The 24,842-nt window shown below is 51.4% G+C and overlaps 1 protein-coding gene across 1 annotated transcript in view; it reads right to left on the bottom strand.

Annotated features, from left to right (window-relative positions):
• The window catches only part of FBLN7 (fibulin 7), a 41,739-nt gene that overhangs the window by 14,093 nt on the left and 2,804 nt on the right, over window positions 1-24,842 (bottom strand). Inside the window, exons 2-5 of the mRNA XM_044262234.1 lie at window positions 24,560-24,775; window positions 22,374-22,508; window positions 9,872-10,031; window positions 4,828-4,998 (exon numbers count right to left, since the gene is read on the bottom strand). Of these exons, the coding sequence (XP_044118169.1) occupies window positions 4,828-4,998; window positions 9,872-10,031; window positions 22,374-22,508; window positions 24,560-24,775 (682 nt within the window). The remainder of the gene's footprint in view (window positions 1-4,827; window positions 4,999-9,871; window positions 10,032-22,373; window positions 22,509-24,559; window positions 24,776-24,842) is intronic.

Raw genomic sequence — 24,842 nt, forward strand, 5'->3', positions numbered from 1 at the left:
CCTTCAGTATAAGGGGTCGCCCCACCCAGGAGTTGCCCTGTGTCAGCTGCTGGCCTCCCTAACCGGCCCCCACTGCTGAGGGTGACCTTGCTCTGTCTCTTCCCTCCGTGAGCCGAGGGTTCCATTCAGTGTCTGACCATGCTGTGTTTTCCTGGGTAACGCCAGGACTAAGATGCCGTGGGCAGAAGTGCCCGGAGTCCTCACTGGGACCGGTGACATGGTGTTCTGCTCGTTGCCCTCCATGGGTGGGATTAATGGGGCTCTGTTCCGATGTCCTACAGACGTTTTAACGTAACATGTCCAAAATGGAGTTCTGGTCAACCGCCCTCACACAGACTGCTTGAAAACTCCTTCCTCAGTCTTCACGGGCTCTATAAATGACACCACGTACCCCAACATTCAAGCGGAGTCGGGGATCCCTGACTTCTCCTCCATGCATACGGCCCACGTGGGATGATGGTAAATTCCATCCGTTCTGTCTCTAGGTGTGCTTTCGCTCTCTGCCATCTCTCTCCGCTGGACTTCTGTAGCCCCCAAGTGGTTTCTAGCTCCCTTCCCGTCCCCTCCAGCACACTTTCCACACAGCAGCAACACACACATTCAATTCCACACCTCTCTCCGTACACCTGTTTGTTGTGCTCCAATCCTGCCTCCCGCCCGGTCTCCGAGGCTGCACGAGCTGGCCTGTGTGTCTCCCCACCACTCCTTGGTCAGGCTCAGCTCGCACCTGCCCCAGCAGGAAGGCTCTATGCTTCCTCTTTTTGTTTCCGCAAGCATGCCAAATTCCCCCCTTCCTTAGGGCCTCTGCACATGTTACTCCCCTTCCTGGGACAGCGTCTTCCCCGTCATGCACCCCACCCCGCTCATCATGGGATGATGGACCCCGCAAGCCCTTCCACATCCCTGCATTCCATGACCGCCTCAGGCCCTCCCATGTTCCTGCCCCCACCATATAGATTCTCAGCCCCTGCTTAGATCCCTTCGAGGCACGGATCCCAAACCCCTAATATTTTACTTGTGCATTTGCCTGTCTGTTTTGCTTGTTTCCATCTTAGCAGGTAAGCCCCATGAAGTTGGGCAGTGTCTGTTAGATTTGGCGTGAATCTCCAGCACCTGGCACAATCTTTTGTGTATAGCTGGTGCTCAATGAAAACTGGCTGAATGAATGAATAAAGGTCACAAAAAGGGGAGTTGGGGGTTGACTGCCAAAAATAAGTCTTTTTTCCCAGCATGGGAGTAAGTGAAAAAGTTATTTCTCTCAAGTTTTTTCTTTGGTTACCAATGTTGTTAAAGCAACAAGGCCTGTGGCGATGGTTCTCCCAAGGCAGAAAGCTTCAGCTCTTCAAAACCTGCCCTTCAAAGAAAGAAAGGCGAAGAGGGAAATAATCCAGGGAGCCAAATGGCTGTTTTCCATTTTGGAGCTCTGGAGCCTTCCTCTGCCCACAGGGCTTTCTAATGGCCGGATTATGTGAAACTTCCTTTTATGCCAAGTTGGGTTCATCACCTTCTTTCTGAGCATCTGGCTGGGGATGGGGTGAGGGGTTGAATTGCTGCTAGAGCTTTCACTGGCACTGACATTTTGGGTCTTGAAACAAATCCCCTGTGATTAAGAAGATTCTTTTCCCTCTGTGGTCATGACACAATGACCACAAGACGGCGGATATGGAAAACGAAGCGGAGGCATGCATAGCTAAGATGCTAGGCCTCTCTGAGATGTGTATGCATGTCCGTGTGCGCGCGCGCGCGTGTGTGTGTGTGTGTAGGTCACTGGATTGTTGAACCCCAGCTCATGTCCTGCCCACACTGCTAATACTGTTACAGGAGGTCACCCCATAGCCCACTGAGGCTCTCCTTCTCCCTCCTGACAGGTTTGGGTGGCATTCCTTTGAGACTCTTACTGGAGATAGCATCCTTTAGTTGAATAAATCCCTGCTGGGGACAGAGGTGTCCACACAGGCACCATCCACAAACCTGGGGAGAGGTCCTGTGCCCGTAGCAGTTTGAGCCCACCTCAGGGTGAACTCTTATGCTTTGTTTACACTTAAGCAGATGACAAATACCTATTTGAGCTCTCCGCATGGAATGGCCACAGCCTCGTTCCCTGAGCCCATCTCTCCTGGGGTTTAGATAGTGAATGTGGTCCCAGTCAAAGTCCAGGGTGGGCTGCACCAAGCAGTCCTCAGGCAGGGGGATCAGGGAAGAAGGACACAGGGCTAGGAAGGGGGCCGAGGGGGATGGGAAACAAAGAACAAATGCAAATGTGGAAGGAGGTGGTAAGTTCAAGAGCGAGAGTCAGGAAGTGCACCACGTTGGACAACGAGGAAGGCTAGGAAACTTGCTGGCTGCACTTGGCTTTGGTCCTCCGGGAAAAGTCTGCTCTCCACATCTCAGGAAAGGAGACTGCCCAGTGGGGCTGGGTGCCCTGATCTTCAGGCTAAGCTGGTCCTCCCAAATGTCCATGGGGGTGGAGGTGAGAATGTGCAGGTAAGTCATCTGGCTGGGGTGGACACATGCTCAGTCGGGACACAGCCCTACTGTTGGCTTGCTGCACGTTCGCATTCTGATTGGTGAGGGCCCAAAGTGCATCAGGGCTTCAGAATTTTCAATATCTTCTTCTTCTGGCAGTGCCAAGAACCAGCAGAGGGGTGTTTCTCCAGAATTAGTTAACGTCAGAATCGCGTTGAAAATGTAGATTGCCAAAGTCTCACCTACAAAGATCTCACCCAACACAATAGGTCTTTTGAGGCCTAAGTGCCTGCATTTTACAAGCTTTTTCGGTGACTCTGGAGGACCCAAAAATTGGAAAACCACAGCACACAAATCACGATGGGGTAGGACCCTCTTTTCCATGGAGGGGTCCTGCGGCGGGGAGGCAAGGCGCCAACAGACACCTAATGCACGCATGCATAGACACCTAAGGCATGCCTGCTCTAGAGGGAGGCTGGCCCAGGATCCTCTGGGGGTGGGCGGTGTCCTAGTGAGCTGCTCAGATGGAGCTGGGCTGCAGGGAGCCTTTTGGGTCCCTAGCCTTATCGAGCCCCTATGCGTTCCTTTGGTCAAACCATTCCTTGTGACTATGTTCCCGAGCCTCTGATGTTTCTTACTCATTTACCTAAAAAGGCATTCTTTCAGCTCTCTCCTCTGATGAACTCATGTTTTCACTGAAACCACATCATGCTCACTGTAATGCCTATCACGACTAAGGACAGACTACATGGACAACGAGCAAGACAGAAAACAGCACATGGGCAACGCGTGTTGTGCGCACAGCACTGCTGGGGGAAGGGGCTGGGTCAGCCCAGCTAAAGAGCAGCGCGGCAGTGCTCGATTCAGAGGAAGTGAGCATGTGGCCAGCTGCCCTCAACTCCAAATCCAGAGAGACAGCCCTGGTGACAAAGAGGGGAGAGCAGAAGACCTCGCTGGCGCCATTTATGGTGGTGGGGAGTTGGCTGCCATCTGGGCAGCCGTGATCTGGGGCGTGGCCAAGTAGGCTGTAGGGGGCACCCCAGAAAGGATGATGCAGCCATCCGAGCACCTGAGTGCTGTGAGAAAGAAATCAACTGGGGTCCGTAACTCAATCTGTAAGTTAAAAAATACAGACACCCAAAGCAATGACCATGAAATGCCATTGTGTTCCCACCTCGGCTGCCATAGCTTGTCCACCTGTAAGGTGATAAGCCTGGATGGAGGCTTTTCAGGGTCAAGGGTAAATCCAGATACTGGCATTTCCCCTGGCGTGCTTGCCAGCTACGCGGCTTATATTTCTCTGCTGGTTCGCAGCTAGGTCTGAGAGCTGGTTATCTGCAATCAACCTTCAAACCTTTGTTTTTCCCAGGAGATGGGGAATGGTTCTGGCTGCTGGGTCTCCACATGTCAAGCCACACAGTCTGTCTTTAGAGACGACAGGGGGCAGAAGGATAGGGAGAGAATCTTAAGCAGGCCCCATGCTCAGTGTGGAGCCCAATGTAGGGCTTAATCTCACAACCCTGAATATCTTGGCCTGAGCCAGAATCAAGAGTTGAACGCTTAACTGACTGAGCCACCCAGGCGCCCCAGATGATAGATTTTCTAATGTTCTGTTATGTTTCCAAGTTCTTTATGCTCTCAAATCCTCTCTACACCACTCTTGACAACATGCTTATTTACGTAACATTTGCATTTCCTTTTCAATTCTTGGGCTAAAATCATGAACATTCTGCCCCAGCAAGCCATCCTGTAAGCCCTGCTCTGAACATGACCGGCATCCATGACTTTCTGACCAGACTTTTGACAAGCCTCTTTTGGTAGAGAATGCTAAGTCTGATTTTCCTCCACGTCAAGAAAGTACAGTTGTTGAACCAAGCACAGACAGAAGAGAAACCTTTCCATGTCTACTCCCCATCCCCGAGGTCTCTCCTGGATCCTGTCTACACCAAGTCCCAGAGCAGACACAAAAGACACCCAGGAATGTCTTGAACCCTACAGGCCATCAGTGCTCTTGCAAACTACCGCCCCAGAACATCAGGAAGATCATATCACCAGTATCCGGAGGGAGGTGTCTGGAGCACAGACTCTGGGGTCAGAGTGTCTGGGAGTGAATCAGCTTAGCCTGCTCCCCCTGCTGGATGCTCCTCCACCTCTCCATGCCTCGACTTCCCCATATGCAAAACAAGACGAAATTGATGAGAGGGTTTGGCAGAGACCGTGCAGGCCGGTCCAGGCCTGGCCCGGAGGTGAGTCAGCGGACATGTGGGCCACTATTCCACAGCCGAGGAATGGCAGAGGAATCAAGCAGAACATGTCCTGTGGAATGACCCATTTTATCCAGCAGAGAAGGAGGGTCTGTACCTCTACAGTGGGGCTGCTCCCCCCTCCAGGTGCCGTTGGGAAGACACACCATGCTGCTAGGCCCAACCAGCCGGAACCCAGGGTTGCAGGTAAAATGGACTTCATGATCGACCAAGTACTTGCTTCCAAACTTTCTGCCGTCTGGGGGGGCATTCAGAGCAGGGCAGGACACTGCAAGGACAAAACAAAGGACCATGGTCACTTAACATCTCTCTCAGTTCCAAGGCTTCTCATGTGTATGTGCTTCTGTGATGAGTGCCTCCTCCAGGCTATGCACAGGGCTGGACACTTTTTTTTTTTAAGATTTCATTTATTTATTTGACACAGAGAGAGAGAGATTGAAAGAGAGGCAGTGAGAGAGGGAACACAAGCAAGGGGATGGGGAGAGGAAGAAGCAGGTTTCCCACAGAGCAGGGAGCCCGACCCAGGCTTGACCCCAGGACCCCAGGATCATGACCTGAGCCAAAGGCAGATGAATAACAACTGAGCCCCCCAGGAGCCCCAGGGCTGGACATTTTTAATGCTATGACTCACTGAATCCTCCAAGCACTCGTGGGCATGGGTGATACGTGCCCACTAGTGCAAACAGAGCTGGCATCTCAAGAGACACCGAGGGTTGGGTGCAGGGCCTGGCAGTGTGGGAGGGTCAGAGGTGGGACACCCCTCCCACCCCAGTTGCAGCTGGCCCACCCACTCTTGCCTCCCAGGAGCTCTAGCCCTCCTGGGTTTCGTAGGCCTTCTGAACAGGCCAGGGTCAGGCCCGCCTCTAGGCCTTGGTTAATGCTCTTTTCTTGGCCTGGAATATTCTTTCCCCAGAACGTCCTCTCTCTGGCTCCTTCTCACTCTTCAGGTCTCAACTTGATTGCTACCACCTCCCAGAGTGTTCTCTGGCCCCCTCGCTTATCTAAAACCTCCTCAGGCCGTCTCTATCCCCTTGAACCTTGCTTTCTTCTTAGCATATGTAATTATTGGAGTTGTCTTCTCGATGTATTTGTTTCCACACTTGTTGTCAGTGTTCTCCCTCCAAAGGCAGCGCAAGAAGGTAGGGACCTCACGTGGCCTTGCATCCCTGATGAGGCCCTAGCACCAGCCCTGAGCCTGGCACACAGTGAATGGCTGATAAATAATTCTTGAACAAATGAACGAATGAAACATTTCTTTATTGAGCGGCTTACCATGAGCCAGGCAGTAGATTAGGTGCTTGGGATAGTGAACAAAACAGCAAAACTCAGCCCCCTTCTAATAGGGGTGCCCACCAATGACCAAGATTCTCCATAAGCAGATGGCAGAGCGTGCTGAGAAGTGGTAAGTGTCATACAGAAGATACGGTAGGGAGTAGTGTTGGGGACGCCAGGGGAGGGGGCCCATTTTGAATGTGGTGGTCAGGGTAGGCTTCATGGGGGCAGAGTTGAAGAAATGAAGGCATAAGCCCGCAGATATCTGGAAAGGGCAGAGGGAACAAGCTGGTGCAAAGGCCCTGTGGTAGGAGAGTGCCTGGCAGGTCTGAGGAATGTCAAGGGCAACACAATGGCTGCAGTAGAGACTAGCTGGAAAGCAGTTGGGGATGAAGTCAGAGAGGCATCAGGGAGCCCGCAAGGGTGTGAGCCAGGGCAGGAAATGGCCAACTTCCATGGGAACGGCAGCAGCGGGCTGCAGCCTGAGCGTGAAGTGTCAGGTGTAGGCAGGAAGAAAAGGAGGCAGAAGCCGGAGATGAAGGTAGTGTGGACCAGGGCGGGAGCTGGGAACAGAGATGGGGTGAGGGGGAGGCTGAAACACTGGCTGTGCCACAAAGGCAGAAACGAGTGGATTTCCTGAAGGCATGCTGCTGGCTACGGGGAGACAGAGGGCCTCCCCTCCTCCTCTCCCTGCGGCTGGCTGCCTCCCATAACCAGCATTCGTTGTGTCAAAGTCCCAAAGGTGGGACAGGTTGGATTTGGATTTTGTTTAGTTGGCAATTCAGAGCCACTTCTAAAACGCCTTTTTGGGTTTTTTTTTGTTTAAGATTTTATTTATTTATTTGAGAAAGAGAGAGAGCACGAGTGAGAGAGAGCCCACGAGTGGGTGGTCAGGGGTGAGGGGAGTTGGGGTGAGAGGAGCGGCAGAGGCAGAGGGAGAAGCAGGCTCTCCCCTGAGCAGGGAGCCTGATGCGGGGCTCGATCCCAGGACCCTGAGATCATGACCTGAGCCAAAGGCAGACACTTAACCGACTGAGCCACCCAGGTGCCCCTACAATGCTTTAAGGTTAAGTTCCAAGTGTCATTTTGAAAATGCTCTTGGGTTTTAGACAGATGGGAAAGAGGTGACGGTTGCAGCGAGCTGCAGTGAGTGACGGGAGAATCACTCACCATCGACCAGGAGGGGACCGTCTGCCCAGACGGTGATCAGGAGGCACCCTGGACCCTGACGGGCTACCCCTGTCCCAGGCAGGCTGGCCTGTGCGGATGGGCATGAGCTGGCCCCTCCGAGTACTCGCAGTGCCCTCTGGTTACCAGGGGACCCCTGCCACACCCCTTTCCTTTAGTAAACCTGCAACAGGGCACCCAGTGATAAACACTTTGTGAGATGGAAGCGACTGAGCTCACGTCCCCGCGCGGGCCTTCTCCCAGGCTGCGGCCTCAGTCCCTGCAAATAGCTTCATAGCTCTTTTCCAATAGCAACTACTTTATTGTGCAGAAAGGGATTTCGGATGCTCAGGGTGGCGGGGGTGGGGGAGGCGCTACGTGGAGGGGTAGTGTCTCTCTCTGGGGAATGAAAAATCTTTAAAATCTTCCAAAAAGAAATTCTACCTGCTGGAGCAACTCACAGGTGAATCATAACCTGAGTAAAGGCAACAGCACTGGGCACACAGTAAATGTGCTCAGTAAATGTTAGTGGAGTTAACAAATGGGTGCAGACTGATGAAAAATCGGTTTGCGGTCACTTCTCAGGTGGGAGCAATGGGCCTCTGTCCAGTGAAAGGATGTGTCCTTTGGCTGGTTCACAAGGAGCAGGTCATGGTGAGGCTCCAGGGTAGAAGCTCCCGCACCTTCTGGAACGAGGTTACTGTGTAAGGCACGAGCTCAGCAGTGAAGCGATCCTAGAGATTCGGGAACATGGAGGGAATGAGACTGCGGGGGGAAAGCCCTGACGCTGATCGGGTGTGATCTTCCCTAGAGAGAAAGGCTGGGAAAGTAGGAGGGCGATTCCCAGAAGCCAGAAAGAGGAAGGCCAAGAATTCTCCAGGACTAGAAATTATTCTTTCTGACTCCCCGCAAATACCCTTAAAAGAAAAAAAAAAAAAAAAAAGTGAAAGATCATTTGCCTACAACCTGCAAGCTTCTGGCTACTCCGGGTATAGGCCTAGCACCCCCTGCCCCGAACCTGCAGTGGAAACCCTGACAGCTGCTCGCCTCCACGTCCAGCCCAGGGGAGAGGCAGCCGCACCGTGGCAATATCTAAAAAGAGAATTGGCCATTAAAAAAAATCTCATATGGTTCAGGGAAGAAAGACCCTGAATCTGGCACTGAGAGGATCAGTAATGTCACAACAGCTACCTGTCTGTCTGTTCCAGCGGACAGAGGTCTCTAACACCTCTGGGGCGGTTTTATGAAGGATCTCTCGCAAGTTCTTCTTGGAAGCTTCCAGGGACCCTAGGACCTGTGATCCTGGGAAAGCAGAAAGGCTCCATGCATTTGAGCCTCTAGCAGGAACAAAAAAAAATGCAGATCTAATACCTAGTGCTGCTAACTCAACTTCTCTTGGCCTCAGTTTCTGCATCTGTAGCACAAAGGAAGCATATCCTGCCTGCCTCTTGGAATCTGGCTGCCATGAACCGCCCTGCAGGCCAGGGCCTCAGGTTGCCTTGGAAAGTGTGAGGACACTGGTGGGTCAGCCTAGCTCTGCACCGGGGGAGCCAAGGAAAACAGCAGCCGCCAGCTTAGTGCTGGTGAGACTCCAGATCTGCTACCAGATGCCGAAGGGGTAGGAAATCCACTGTCTTCTCCAGAAAACTTCATTTCACACCACAAACACCACAAAGAGGGCCCTTGATAGATGTGTCTGAAGTGAGTATATGACATCAGATATTCCCTAGGTTGTCCCCCTGACCCCTGTGACCCTGAGGAGAAGCCACCTGGAGGCCAGGTGGAAGAATCCAGTCACCCGTTCAACGGCCCCATGGTGAAAGCTGTGACTGGGACCACCAGGGAAATGCCCTCTGTCTCTCAGAGTCCTACCCTCTGGGAGGGAGTCTAGAGACCCACAGGAACCTCACCGAATGGGAATTGGCCTGAGCAGCAACCCCTCCACCCACCACCACCACCAGTGGGGGGGGCTCACGTCAGAGGACTGTCATGCCTGAGAAACTGACGCCAGTGTTGTTTCATGGGCTGTGGCAGGCGTGCCCCACTGGTGCGGGATGTTGGTGGAGGGGAGGTCATGTGTGTGTTTGGGGGAGGGAACTCTCTGTGCTTTCCATTTAGTTCTGCTGGGAACTTAAAACTGCCCGAAAAAAATAGTCTATGAACTTAAAAAAAAAAAAAAAACAAAAAAAACGGATGCCTGGGTGGCTCAGTCGGTTAAGTGTCTGCCTTTGGCTCAGGTCATGATCTCAGGGTCATGGGATCAAGTCCCGCATCGGGCTCCCTGCTCAGTGGGGAGCCTGCTTCTCCCTCTGCCTCTGCCTCTTCCCCTGCTTGTGCTCTCACTCTGACAAATCAATAAAAAAAGGAACCAACCCAAGTCCACCTGGGTAGGGACAGGGAAGGGGAAAGCCGCTCACGCTCCAGGAACAGTGGCTCTTGACAGTTCTGTAAGGACATGTGGAGGAATGTTATCAAGCCTAGAACAAACAGGTCTGAGAGGAACTGGGTGACAGTCAGATGGGGGAGAGGAGAACCAGCAGATGTTCTTCACGCCCTACCCCCATGCTCCCGACCAGCCGGGGTGGACAAGTGCCCCGCCCACCACCACAGGAGGCGAGGCAGGGGAAGGCCTGGGGGAGAGAACCCACAGGGGAAGGGCCTGCATCCCCGGCGGCCCCAGCAGCATCAATGCAGGGACCCACCTGGGGGGGAGTCCGGGCCCGCTCTGGCCACCGAGTGGTGCAGCGCCGCCAGCTGGCTCTTCATGCTGCGGAAGCCCTCGGCAAAGCGGGTCTCCTGCCCCTTCAGCACCTGCTGCAGCTGGCGGATGGCCGTGAGGAGCTGCTGTTTGTTGAGACAGTTCTGGGGAGAGAAGGGGTCAGCACCGCCACCTCTGTGGCTGCTCTCAGCTCCCAGCAGCCACCCAGGCCCCTGGGCCCCCCGATGGCCCCACAGCCGCACCAGGCACCCCGACACCCGGGGCTGAGTCAGGTCACCGGACAGACGCTCCCCCGAGCCCACAGATCAGAGCGCCAGCTGGCCTCCCAACAAAAACAAAGCTCCTGCTTTTCAGAGTCAAGGGCAGAACCCAGGATTCTGAGCCATTGGGTGATTCAGCAGTTCATTCCACCCAAAGTGACTTATCATCAGTCTGTTCCTTCAAAAGACTCCCTCATTCTTCGCTCGGAATCTGTGCTCTGAGATCTGGGCTTGGTGACCTCGTTCTTTCTTTTTCTCTTGGGCATTGTTAAAAACAGCTGGATGATAAAGCATATAAAACGGAGAAACAGGAAGGCTTTTAAAAATGGAACAAGGCAAAGATGGAAGAAACTCGGTAAAGGTAAAGAAGCATTCGATGACAGTCAACGCCCCGTTCCGACCGTCTGGAGAAAGCTTTACAACCAGAACAAGGGGGGGCACCTGAGTGTCTCAGTGGGTTGAGTGTCTGCCTTCGGCTCAGGTCATGATCCCAGCGTCCTGGGATGAGCCCCCCAGCCCTGCCTGCCGCTCCCCCTGCTTATGTTCTCTCTCTCTGTCAAATAAATAAATGAAGTCTTTGGGGGAAAAAAGAAAAAATTAAAATAAGGTGGCATGTGCTTATCATGATAAAGACTACCTCACTTAAAGCAACACCCAGCATCACACTTAGTGATAAATATCTCCAGCTTTCCAGTCTCAGTTACCTTTAGGAGCCAGGACTTGAAAAGGAGTAAAGAAGGGGGTGAACACAGTAGGCCCTTGGCCTTGGTTGGGGAGGGTGAGTCCCCTGGGGACCATGCATTACCTCGGCAGAGCCTTGCCTAACCTGACTCCCATCACCTGCACAGAACGAAGGAGAACATCAAGAAGATAATGAGGGCAGTCTGGGACAGGCTTATGGATCATTTTTAATTTTCTTTTTTATACCCCATTTTTTTTTCTATGAGTCCTGGTTTTTATTGTGGTTTTTTTTTAAGATTTTATTTATTTATTTCAAAGACAAAGATCACAAGTCAGACAGAGATCACAAGTAGGCAGAGAGGCAGACAGAGAGAGAGAGGAGGAAGCAGGCTTTCTGCAGAGCAGAGAGCCTGATGAGGGGCTCGATCCCAGGACACCAGGATCATGACCCGAGCTGAAGGCAGAGGCCTTAACCCACGGAGCCATCCAGGCGCCCTAGTTTTTATCATTTTAAAAAATTTTTCTAAAAGGCAGCAGGGTGGCTGGGAGTCACATGGCCGCTGCAGCCTCTGGAGGCTTCCAGGCTCGCCAGCGGGGCACTGCCGCCACGGTCTTCCAGGGAGGCTGCCAGGCCGCTGCTGCACCTTGAGGATTTCACCAAACGGATGACTCACTGCCCTGATTCAATGGATGCTTTTGACACAGCTGAATCCCTAGTTGCCCTGGGACTCGTTAATCCATGGGGACTCCTTGGCCTTGACCCTACCAGGGCCTGACTGGGCCTAGCCCCAAATGCAACTGCTGGGAAGAGAAGTTTTGTTTGTTTTCCTTCTTTCTCCCCCATTGTGGTCCTTCCCATGCAGGTGTGGGGGCGCCAGGGCGGCGACCTCCTGCCATCTATCCTCTACCGGCCCACCCAGACCTGATTCCCCACATCCACATCCCCTCCCTTAAAGAGAAAACAAGAAGAAGCTGCTTATACACTTGATCTTAGCCAAAAGGCTGAGACATGATGAGAAGCGTTTTTTTATAGATGGTTTCGTGACTTGTGTGTAATTTACATTTGTGAGTTCATCACAGTTTACAAAGCTAAGTCTGCTTCAAAGACTACTACTGGCTGGGAGCAACCCTGTGAGGGCCTGGGGCGGTCTCTCTTTCACAGATGAAAATGTACAGGCTGAAAGTCGAGCGACATTCCCTACCTCACGCCGCTTAGGAGTGATAGAGCCGAAATGGGAACCCTAGTGATTTCCGCCCCAGAGTCACCAACCCAACCCCCAAGCCCCCAGCTGTAGGGGCCCCAGTGGACTGTCTCAGGCCCTGTCTCATTTGTTCTTCACACATCCCTATGTGGTGAATGCTCTCACTGATTAATTTGTACTAGCAATTGATAACGTTATGACCCAAGCAAAATATCCCTCAGGCTCAGACTTCGGACTCTTGTGCGAGTGGCAGGTGAGGGAGCATGGCAGTGGGGGCAGGCTGTGGGGAGGGAGTGGAGGACACGTCTCTGACCACATTCAGCCAGTCCAGCAGCTGCCTCCCTTTTGTATAAGGTGGCCAGGGCTCTGACAGCTGGGAGTGGGTTCCCTGGGCCACAGTTGCCCTGGGGGACACGTCAGAAGGGCTACATTTTGAAGTGCAGGCTAGGAGACCAGTGCCAAGACCTCTGCTAAGATCCAAGGGGTGGTGCCATGGGGCTCCAGTAAGTAGAGAAAGAAGGTCAGAGTATGTGGAGGGAAAGAGGCCTGGGTTCCACTTGGCCGCTGAGCAGCCAAGTGTGTCCAACTAGCTCCTGGGCCCAGGCACAGCTATCCTCTGCTTCTAGTGACACTTTCCAGAGCCCTTCCCAGCCCCCACACAGTGGACAATAGGCACCACCCTCCCAGGGCTCATTATAGGTGAGTTGTGCTCACCCGGCCGGCCACAATGGAAAAACCTTCAAGACCAAGCACAGTAGGGCTGCATCCCAGCTGGGGAGGGCAATGGCAGGGTTTCAGGAAGACTTGCTGAGACAAGATCTCAAAACCCTGGCCCATCCCTGCCTGTAATCTCACAGGGGTAGAGACTAACAGGATTAAGTAGGTGTAAGAAAGAACTTTGTGAGCCCAGAAATAAACCCATGCACTTGTGGTCAATTAATTTTATGATGAAGAAGGTAAGAACACACATTGGGGAAACGTCAGCGTCTTCAATAAGTGGTGTCTGGAGAAAGGGACAGCCACGTGCGAAAGGACGGAACTAGACCTCTATCGTATACCAAACACAAAAACTAACTGAAACTGGATTTAAGACTCGAACGTAAGACCTGAAACCACAAAACTCCTAGAAGACAACATAGGGGATAAGCTTCTTGACATCATTCCTGGAAATGATTTTTTGGATTTAACGCCCAAAACAAAGGCAAAAAAAAAAGGCGAAAATAAACAAGCGGGACTACATCAAACTAAAAAACGTCAGCATAGCAAAGAAAACCATCAACAAGATGAAAAGGTAACCTATAGAATAGGAGGAAAAAAATTTCAAATCATCTATCTGATGAGAGGTTAATATCCAAAATATGTAAAGAACTCATTTAATTCAATAGCAAAAAAAAATCTAATTAAAAAATGGGCAGAGGAACTGAATAGACATTTTTCCAAAGGATATCTGGACGGCCAAGAGGTACATGAAAAGATGCTCAACATCACTCATCTTCAGGGACACGCAAATCAAAAGCACAATAAGATATCATCTCACATCTGTTGAAGGGCTAGTATCTAAAGGACAAGAAAGAATAAGTATTGGTGAGAATGTAGAGAAAAGGGAACCCTCGTGCACTGTTGGTGGGAATGCAAATTGGTGCAGCCACTGTGGAAAACAGTATGGAGGGTCTTCAAAAAATTAAAAATGGAACTACCACATCATCCAGCAATTCTATGTCTGGGGATATATTCAAAGGAAACAAAATCACTCTCTCGGAAAGACGTCTGCAGCCCCTTGTTTGTTGCAGCATTATTTACACTAGTCAAGATATGGAAGCAACCTCAGTGCACACTAATAGATGAAAGGATAAAAAAAAAGTGGTATATATAAACAATGGAATATTATTCAGCGATAAAAAAGAAGAAAATCTTACTATCTGAGACTAGCTACGGCTAGACCTTGAGGGCATGATACTAAGTGAAATAAGTCAAAAACAAATGCTATATGAACTCTAACTATTTTAGATTTCATATGTGAAATCTAAAATACCAAACTCACAGATCACAGCAAACGAATAGGCGGTTGCCTGAGTTGAGGGGTTGGGGTGGGGGAGGAAATGCATGGAGGGGTCAGAAGGAACAAACTTCTGGTTATAAGGTACATCAGTTCTGGGATGTAACATAAAGCATGGTGACTATAGTTAGCTGTATTGTATTGTATTTTTGAAAGTTGCTGAGAGTATAGATCTTCAAAGATCTCCTCACAAGAGAAAAACAACCTGTAACAATGTAAGGTGATGTTAATGTACTGTGGTGATTATTTCACAGCACAGACACATAAATCAATATATGTCAATATATTGTCGATTGATATAGATGTCAATCATAGCTCAATAAAACTAGAAAAAAATAAAAGAAATAAAGTTCCCAAGAATTAAAAAAAAAAAAAAAAAGAGAGAGATTCTTCTGCTCTTGGCAAGCCAGGGTGCCGGAGTCAGGGCCAGGGAGGGTGCCGGGGAACCAAGAGAATTCTGGACTTTTGATAGGAGGTTTGTTGGGTCTGTATGGTGGTTGCTACTAACATGGGAGTTCCTTGTTCCCAAAGTGCTAGAAATGGATACTTTGAGAGCCACGCTCAGGATCTATCATCTGGAATGGGACTTGGGCACAGGCTGTAACTGGGTTCATCTGCAGAATGGGGTGCAGTATGGAACCCTCACAGACCAAGTCCTTGAGAGTTCTGCATTGTGGGAACAAAAGAGGTCATTGGAGGGGACTCAGAAGCTATGTGCTTCTGCTTTCCAAACCAAGAAACCTTGAACCTTTTGCTCAATCATAAAAATAAGGCATACCTCCTGCCACACAGTTCAAATCCTGAAAACACATCAAAACAAAGAACAAGTCCCATGCTCAGATTGCTAACTTTTGGGTCTTTTTTTAACTGTTGGATCAAACACGCACATACACATACCAGCCTCATCTTGTGAACCCTGGGCCACAGAACGAGGGTTCTAGATCAGCTCTTCCTTCTCCACACCAGGGCATGGCCTTGTTTCCATGCCAACAAGCAGAGTAACTCATAGGACCCAGGGCCTCCATTCCACTTCTGACCCCTGTGCTCTTCCCAGTCTGGGGGAAGGGACTCCATTTGTCAGCCCACCTCCCCTCCTACACCCCTACCCCATCCTGCTCTGGGCCGCAAGAAGCAGCGTCATGGGAAACAAGTCATTTCCTCTTTGTCCTTGTAGCCCTTGGTAAGGCTGATCCGAGAGGACCTGCAAGGGCCTCCGGGGCTGGGGTGGGGGGGGACAGGAAGCAGGCCCCACCTTCCATATCACCCACCTGTACTGAAGCCTGGTCCTCCCACCGCAACGGCTGGCTTGGGGCAACCCCTGTCCGTCTCAATGTCTCAGACCCCAACCGTAACAACCACCACAGGCTCCATGTGCCCTTTCACAGCCAACCTTCCATTCGGTGGGAAAGCTCACCAAAGCCACGCCTGGGCAAAGGTCAAATCCAGATGGGGCTAGTGAGGGGAGGTCGCCATGCCGGGAAGGAAGGGCGAATCCCAGAGGCTGATGAAGTCCCCACATCAGGGCCCCAACTTTCAAAGGCCTCTTCCAGGGCCCTTCGGAGGGGGGCCCTCATTTTTAATATTTTTCTTGAAGAGATCCCCTCAACTGGCGTTAAGTTTCCATCCCTTCAAAATCTGGCTCCACGCCTGGCTTTTGCCATTGACAATAAATAACAAAAAATAGTTTCCATTTCTTTGGGTTAATAACCTTCTTTGAAATGGAACCAAGAAGAGACATGCAGTGAAACTCTTCAACCTTTGAGAAGAAAAGACCAGGATTTACGGCGTGTGAGATTAAACCCTTCGAAGTGGCGGGCACTTCACATCACTCAAGGCCAATGGCAACATTTGAAAAGAAGATGTGAGCCAGTGAAGGAGGTAGCAACTGAAGTCACCCCACCTAGATGTTCCCAAGCTGGGGTGGAGGTGGCATAGATGATTCTGGAGCACACGGGCCAGTGCTGAGAGCTGGGAGAGTGGAGGCATTGGTCCAAAGGCTCTTGGAAGTAACACAGTCACAGAACTATGCTCCACACATCCTGCAGCCCCAGGGAATTCTTGCCCACCTTCTCCCCAACCCATTCTCTCATAATATTGACTCCAGAGGATCTAATGGACACTCCTCAGAGCTCACGACACTCCCTTTCTCTGAGACTACCCAGTGCCCTGGCAGAGGTTGCCTTCAGAGCCATTGTAGACCTCAGGACCTTACCTGCTGGGCCAGGATAGACACAGATGAAGACATTATGCACCCCTTGCCCCAGCTCACTCTGTCACCATGACGGAACCCAGTAGGCCTGACCCCTGCCACTGCACCCAGGCCTTACAGCTACATGGGTTCAATTTATAAATGAAAGTGAAGACCCAGATTTGGCTCTCAAGGCACCTGAGGGCATGGGCGAAACTCCAGAGTGTGCATGGTGGGGGAGTGGGGGGTCCTTGAGGCTTTTGTTCTCATGTGACCTGGCTTGGTGGTCTTCCTTAGAGTGGCAGTACTGACACAGTGACAATTCCCAAGCGCCCCTCGGTGACAGTAGCTTCTGAGACCCCTCCTGGTGACCGCGGATGACCCCTCAGACCTCAGAGGGGCTGTCTCTTGAGCTGGTTTCTTCTAAGCCACAGCTATGTGTCCTGTCAGCATTTTGTTAATGGAAACACAGATGTTTTGATGCCTTTTAGGTCTAGGAAAGGACGGAGCACCCTTGCCAAATGTGTGCCTGCTGGCCAAGGCTCGAAGCCCTCCGCGTCTGAGTCATGTCGGGTTCGTGCATGCTTGTTCTCCAGAAGTTATTTTAATTTTCAGCCAAGTCAGAAGCGCCTTATAACTCCTTCGGCCTCTCTCGCCTCTGTGACCTTGACCCAGCACCCAAGAAGAGGAGAAAAAGTGGTCACTTCTGGAGGAAATGAGAGAATTTTGCCTGAGGATCTGCTCGAGGCCCTTGTATTCGTCAGGGGTCTCTAGAGAAACAGAACCAATGGGATGCGTATTGTGTATGTGCCCATCCTATTGAGAGGGATGGAGGATGAGAGGCAGATTTATTTTAAGGAACTGTCTCATAAAGTCATGGGGCTGAGAAGTCAAAATCTGCAAGGCATGTGGCAGGCCGGAGACCCAGGGAAGAGCTGATGCAGCTTGCATCCAAAGGCAGTCTGAAGGCAGAACTCCTTCCAGCTTGGGGAGGATGGGTCTTTCGGCTGGGGCCCACCCACCTTGTGGAAGGCAATCTGCTTTACTCAAAGTCTATTGGGTTGAGGCTGATTACACCTAAAAAAATACCTTCACGGCAACATCTAGATTCTAGGTGTTTGACCAAATATTTGGGCGCCACGCCCTAGCCAAGTCAGACCCATAAAATTAGCCACCATAGTCCACCAGCTGGAGCCTCCTTTGGAGACTCTGGACCCCTGGGGTGCTCAGGGCATTTGGGAATATTAGGCTGGCTGTCCCTCACTCTCTATTTACACCCCAACTCCCCTTCTTGTGGATCTTTTATAATGACCACGGGAGAGACGCCAACAGAGGGAGCGCGGAGCCTGGACTGTCACCATACCTCATGCCGGTAACTCATTAGATGCTCACGACAAAGTCAGGATGTGGGCAAATTATTATACCCACTTTACAGGCCACAGTGACGGTGACACGTCCAGGATCCAAACCCTAGCATGCTTTCCCCAGACCCTGATGGGATGGGGTGGCTGCGTCTGCCTTAGAGAGGGGTCCACGCAGAGCCACCTCTGTCCATCTCCTGACGCCTCTCAGCTTACAGCGCCCCCTGCTGGCCCTGATGGCAGCCTTCTGCGCGTACTCCCAGCCCACCTCTTCCCTGGCCAACTGGCCCCCCTTGAGAGTGGAAAACAACCTAGAGATAACTGGGAATCCCTGTTACTGAGCCTAGGATCTGAGTTCACGCTAAATGACCCAGCAAACGAATGGACGAACTGAGGGAGTGAAGACGTGAACTGAGTGTGAGCCCGGGACAGTCGTGTGCATCTCCCCACCCAGACCCACCCTATCCTTCCACCGGCTTGCTGCCCAGCTAAGTTTTGTCCAGTCGCCAACCTTCACCTGCAGACCTGGTTGAACCTTACCAGCATCGGCATTATCTTTAGCAGACACGACGCCCAGTCCAGCGAGGAGCTCAGTTCACACACACACACACACACACACACACATATCCACAGGATCATGTGTGACCACAAGTACACACACACACATACAGAGCCGTGTTGCATAACCAGCCATGGTCTCCTGCTGGAGCCCACCTGGTACGCAGGCCCTCCCCTCACCTCTTGCCACAAGGTGGGGACTTCAGAGCCTAAGAAATGGGGCATGTTGTGCCAAATTTAATATAGTGCACATTTCATTCATTCCATAGTCACGATTCCACAGGTATTTACCTCATCTCCTACTTCATGTCAGGCACTGCTGTAGGAGACAGAACCCTCTTTATTTCCATTAGTCCTCCTCGCAGCCCCAGCAAGCGGGTGCCATTATCTCCATTTTACAGATAAAGAAAGTGAGGCTAAGGGACGCCAGGGGTGGATGGCGCAGCTGCCTTGGGTGCCACGCTGCCTCTGGATGGCCATTCGGAAAGCATGTTCTGCCTCTTTCTTCAGCCTCTGGGAACCAGGATTAGGGTCTCAGAGAAGGGCCCCCACCCCGGTCTGCTGGTGGCCACTCTCAGCCCCACAGGCTGTCCCCCGGCACACACACAGACCCTTCCAGGAACGTTCACACGGGCTTGTTGGCTGCTTCCGTGTGTGGCACACATGGGTGTGCACGTTCCCACATGACCCAAGATTTATGAAAATTGCATCTGGGTTTTACTGGAAAACTGTGTCTCCTGTGGTTGACTCTGAGGAGGGGGAGGAGAGAGGGCAGAGCTGAGGGAGGGCCTGAAGCCAGCAGGCAGCCTGGGCAAAGCTAATGGCATGGATAAAATGGCTGCTTTGAACTTGGGCATGGTGGGAGGTTCGGAGTCTTGGGAGTCATCACTCTTGGAATGATAACCAGCCGGGATGGAGGGTGAGGCTCAATAAAAGATGTGCTATGCTTCTGAATCTTTCTACACTCTCCAGTGAACAGTTCCAGAGGTTTCTGGGTGGGTAGGCACCGGTGACACCGAAATGATCCTGCACTGGCCCACAGCATGTGTCCCACCTGCTCTTCCCGTGTCCTCACCCTCCCCCTTATGATCCATGCTTCCCAAGGTCAGAGATCAGAGCCAGATTGCATCAATTCCTTGCTTAAACCCCGCCAATGGCTCCCCACCTACGGGAATGAGGCCAGCTCCTGACCATGGAGCTGACAAGACTGTATTCCTTCCCTACCTGCTGTAACAAGTCAGCATAAACTTGACAGCTTATTGCACAGCAAAGGAAACAGTCAACAAACCAAAAGACAACTGACAGAATGGATAAAGATAAAGACCTAGTATCCAAAATCTAGAACATATCAAACTCAATACCCAAAGAACAAATAATCCAATCAAGAAATGGGCAGAGGACATGAACAGACATTTCTGCAGAGAAGACATCCAAATGGCCAACAGACACATGAAAAAGTGCCCAACATCACTCGCATCAAGGAAATACAAATCAAAACCACAATAAGATACCACCTCACACCAGTCAGAATGGCTAAAATTAACAAGTCAGGAAACGATAGGTGTTGGCAAGAATGTGGAGAAAGGGGAACCCTCCTACTTGCATTCCCACTGTTGGTGCAAGCCAGTGCAGCCACTCTGGAAAACAGCATGGAGGTTCCTCAAAAAGTTGAAAATAGAGCTACCTTATGACCCAGAGATCGCACGACTGGGTATTTACCCTAAAGATACAAATGTAGTGATCTGAAGGGGCATGTGCACCCGAGTGTTTATAGCAGCAATTGTCCACAACAGCCAAACTGTGGAAAAAACCTAGATGTCCATCAATAGAGGAATGCATAAAGAAGATGTGATGCACACACACACACACACAAAATGGAATGTTATGCAGCCATCAAAAATTGAAATCTTGCCATTTGCAACGATGTGGATGGAACTAGAGGGTATTATGCTGAGTGAAATAAATCAATCAGAGAAAGACAATTATCATATGATCTCAGTGATTTGAGGAATTTGAGAAACAAGACAGAGGATCATAGGGGAAGGGAGGGGAAAATAAAACAAGATGAAACCAGAGAGGGAGACAAACCATAAGAGACTCTTAATCTCAGGAAACAAACAGGGTTGCTGGAGTGGAGGGGGGTGGGAGGGATGGGGGTGGCTGGGTGATGGACATTGGGGAGGGTATATGCTATGGTGAGCGGTATGAATTGTGTAAGACTGATGAATCACAGACCCGTAACCCTGAAGCAAATAATACATTATATGTTAATAATAATAAAAAACTTAACAGCTTAAAACAACATGAATTTATTTTCTTATAGTTCTGTAGGTCAGAAATCCAACATGGATCTCACTGGGCTAAAATCAAGGTCAGGGGGCACCTGGGTGGCTTGGTGGGTTAAGGTCTCTGCCTTTGGCTCGGGTCATGATCCCGGAGTCCTGGGATCGAGCCCCTGTCAGGCTCTCTGCTGAGCGGGAAGCCTGCTTCCCCACTCTCTCTGCCTGTATCTAGGCCTACTTGTGATCTCTGTCAAATAAATAAATAAAATCTTTTAAAAAAGAAAAGAAAATCAAGGTCAGGTTTACTGGTTTCAGGGATGAGAATATAGACCTCTTTGGGGACTATGACTCTACCTACAGACCTGATCAAGCCCAGCCACTGCCTGCTGTGACCAGATTGAGCACCCCACTCTGTCCACTGAACTCCAGTATTTGGACCTCCTCTGAGTCCCTCCACATGCCTCAGCAAGCTCGTTTCTACCTCAGGGCATCTGCACTGCTCTGCTCAGAACATCTGCCCCTGGTCCTCAGAAGTCAGGTCCTGTGCTTCCACTTTCCCTGAGAAGTCCCCTCTCAGAGAGCACCTGCCCGCTCAGGGTTCAGTAGCCTCCTGACCTTCCTTCAAAACAGCACCCCAATTCAGTTGTCTGCCTTTGGATACTTTTCAGTTTTATCTTGTTTCTCTCTCCCTGCTTGGTAAGCTCCATGACAGCAGGGCCTGTGTCCTCCTCAGCTTCCCCTCCCCTACTACATACTGAGCACTTACAGTGAACACGTTCTCTGAATGGTGTTTTCTCATTACTACAGTCCTCTGAGATGTGTGTGTGTCTCTTACCCTCAGTGTTCATAGGAAGAAACGGATTCTTTAAAGGCAGAAACTTGCCCCAGGGCACTCAGCCAGGAAGAGTGGGAGCCAAGACACCGATCGGGTACTGTGAGTCTTTTCCACTTGCTATAGTGCCTGGGGCCCTGTAGCCTCCCCAGGCCGGAAAAACACTGGGCCCGGCAGCAGAATAGGTTCTCAGGACATAGTTGTGGAATGAGCGTGGTATCTTATGTGTTAGCGTCCTTCTGGGAGGTTAAAATCTTGAATCATGCAATCAGACAAAAGGCCCAAATCACAGGAGCCCCTGAGGTGATACCAACATATTCCGAGGATTCTCACTTGCTTTTATGTTTTCTCACTACAGTGTAAATGACTGCTACTTCTCTGGAAGCAGCTTCTCTTTGTTTCTTTTTTTCTCTGATACTACAGACACCCCTCCCTGCCCTGAACTCTGCGGTGCTTTCCCTTTCTTCAGAGAAGCTGGGAAGCATCTATGCCCTCAACTCCCTGGGCCATGTGCCCAGTTACAGCTGATGCTCTCTGACCCCAGCCCCTCTTGTGGAGATGGGGGACACAGCCCAGGTGCGCAGAGGGAAGAGTTCCTTTGGGGCTTGCAGGGTGCCTCCCCTTCTGTTGAGGTTCTAGAGGTACATTAATCTCCAGAGTAAAGAGAAATGTCTGAGTCACTGGCCGATCCAAAAGGCCGCAGGGGGGCCAACACACAGCTTGGGGGCTTTGGAGTTGCTTGGAGTTGCCGCTAGCCTTTCCCCAGCTCTCCCCAGGCTTTAACGTGTATACCTGTCGTGTCTCCATCTTACGTGGAAACCCAACCCCAGGATGAGTGGCTTGGGCCTTGCTTCCCATTTAGCCTCCTCCCAAGGGAGATTCAGCTGCCCAGCCGGCCAGAAGGGCCCACATCTTCCCACACACAAGGAAAAAAAAAATGATTACTTCCTTGAGGTATAGCTTTTATTTACTGGAGTGGGTAGATGTGGATCCTGTCAAAGTATAGGGACTTATTTTTTCTTTCATGAAAATGTAATGGCCTAATTTTAGGACCTAGGCAGTTACCGAAAAGCATGGAAGACTCTGGTTGGGGGTTTGAAAGGATGTAGAAAGTTCTACCTGCCCCAATGTCCCCATGTCCCTTCGGGCTGCACGAGCCTTGAGAAGGTTGGCAGCTGTCCAGCAGTCCCGCCACTGTCCCTGCGGATCAAGGGAGTGACCAGCACACTCAGGCTCCTGTCAACAGTCTGGAGACTTCGGGAGCACGGGCAGCTGGCTGGGACGCAGGCAGGGCTGCTGGCCATGGAGGGAGGGCTGGTGTCCAGACGGTGCGGGGAGCAGCTGCGCGGACCAAGATGGTCTGGTCTGCCTGGAATTCGGTGTGGTATCAAACACGACTGCTCCTCTGGTGTGAATGGGCCTGTTCCATTCTGTCCACACTGTCCCCGCTGTCCCCACTGTCAATACCTGCTACCCAGTACCCACTACCCACTGTCAATACCCACTACCCACTACCCTTGGGGAGCGAAGGGGCCTCCATTCTTCTTTGTAATCAGGACTATCCTGGATAGGACTTGAGGCCCCTTCCTGAAGGTGCCAGAGAGAGGATGAAATTGCTGGAGAAGGCCCAAGGTGCCAGGAAGGGCTCTCTGTCCCCTGTCCTCACCCTGACTGCACGCCTTTGCCTGGAGTACATCTCTGGGTCACTCTGTGGGAAAGTTGACAGAAGCAGCTACAGTCCACCCCCCACTCCTGCTCCAGCCATCCCCATCATCCGCAAGGAGACTGTGTGGCTGGCCCCATAAAAATGGAAATCTGGGCACCTTGGTGACTCAGTGGTCATTTAAACATCTGCCTTCAGACTGGGTCATGATCCCGGGGTCTTGAGATGGAGCCCCATGTAAGGCCCCCTGCTCATCAGGGAGTCTGCCTCTCCCTTGGTCCCTCTGTCCTGCCTGTGCTCTCTCTCACTCTCTTGCTCATGTTCTCCCTCTGATAAATAAATAAAAAATCTTAAAAAAAAAAAAAAAGGTGGAAATCTGTTTTCTCGCCTCCTGGATCTTCGCTGGCCTTGTGACTTGCTTGTGACTTGCCTTGGCGGACAGAATTAGTGGGAGCGAAAGACCAGCTCCAAGGCTGGATCTGGATTAGCCGTATTGTCTAGTTTCTGTATCTGATGTTTTGACATCTGGGGCCTTGCCGACTTGGCTCGGACTGCCCCTCTCAGGGCTAGCACACTCCTAGAGGCAGCAAACCCCCAACACCCTGCCCCCACCCCCAGCACAGCCAACCAGTCCAGAATCATTCCCCTGCTTTCTCTGGCTCTTGCCTGTGTGAGGCACTAACACCCCCTCAGGCTCCCCATCTCTCGCACCCTCCCCCACTCCCCCCAGACCCCGAAAGAGCCCCAGGGTCAGGCAAGTAGAGGCAGCCTGCACCACTATCCTCTAAAATTAGTCAAACTAGCCAATCCCAACTTGGCTAGCCCCTTTACCCTGTTTCACCCATTCCTTCACCATACCTGGACAACCCCCAAATCTCAGGTTCTTTTTTTTTTTAAGATTTTATTTATTTATTTATTTATTTAGAGACAGAGAAGGAGAGCACAAGGAAGGGCAGAGGGAGAAGGAGACACCCCGCTGAGAAGGGAGCCAGAGGTAGGGCTCCATCCCAGGACCCTGAGATCATGACCTGACACTTAACTGACTGAGCCACCCAGGGGACCCAGGCCAGATTCATTTTAGAACATGGTCTCTAGAAGTCTCGTGCATTGTGCGCAGCTTCAGCCCTCTACCACCACACCATGGGAAAAGGCCAGGCTAGCCTGCTGGAGGAAGAGAGGTTGTGTGGGCAGAGCCGAGATGCATTCCAGGAGCCACCTGAGACCAACCCGCCCCAGCTAACCTGACAGCTGCCCACAGATGGAGGAGGGTCTCAGCCCCGAGGGCCTGGGTCTGGAGCAGAGCAGCAGAACAGCCCAGCTGAGCCCAGCTCCACTTACCCCACTGGACTGACGAATTGAGATCCAGGACAGCTCTTTCAAAACCAAAAGCAGGGTCCCTCTCTGTTTTGATCCTGGCACCTGGGCTTCTGGAGGCACCGAATACTTGTTTTGTGAAATCTGGGTCTGAAAGTGGAGCGTTCCTCGGAAACCTTTTTGTAAGCCAAAGTGGGGTAAAGCAAAGATGCAACTGCCATTAATTTATATGGAAGTTTATTTGAATTTCCCCAAAGCACAGATGTTCCCAGACCCCATTTGGCAGCCGGAGGCTGAGATGCTGAGTGCAGTTTCCGGGGGAGGCGCTGGGTGGCGCCACTCTCGCCGCTTGCGGTGCGGCCGCGGCTTTACCAGCTCGCGGCAAAACTAACGCGGATAGCTGTTTTTGCTTTGCGCCTTTTTTCATAAAAGCGAAAATCCTCTTGGGATTTCCTTCGGAGAGCGGGAACGGGTCCTCATGTAGGTCCTCCTTAAAAGTGAAGTGACCCCATGCAAACTCTAAAAAAGTGGGGAATCTGGATGGCTTCCCGTGTGCC

This window comes from Neovison vison, chromosome 8 (genome assembly GCF_020171115.1).
Source record: "Neovison vison isolate M4711 chromosome 8, ASM_NN_V1, whole genome shotgun sequence".
In the NCBI taxonomy this organism is placed as follows: Eukaryota; Metazoa; Chordata; class Mammalia; order Carnivora; family Mustelidae; genus Neogale; species Neogale vison.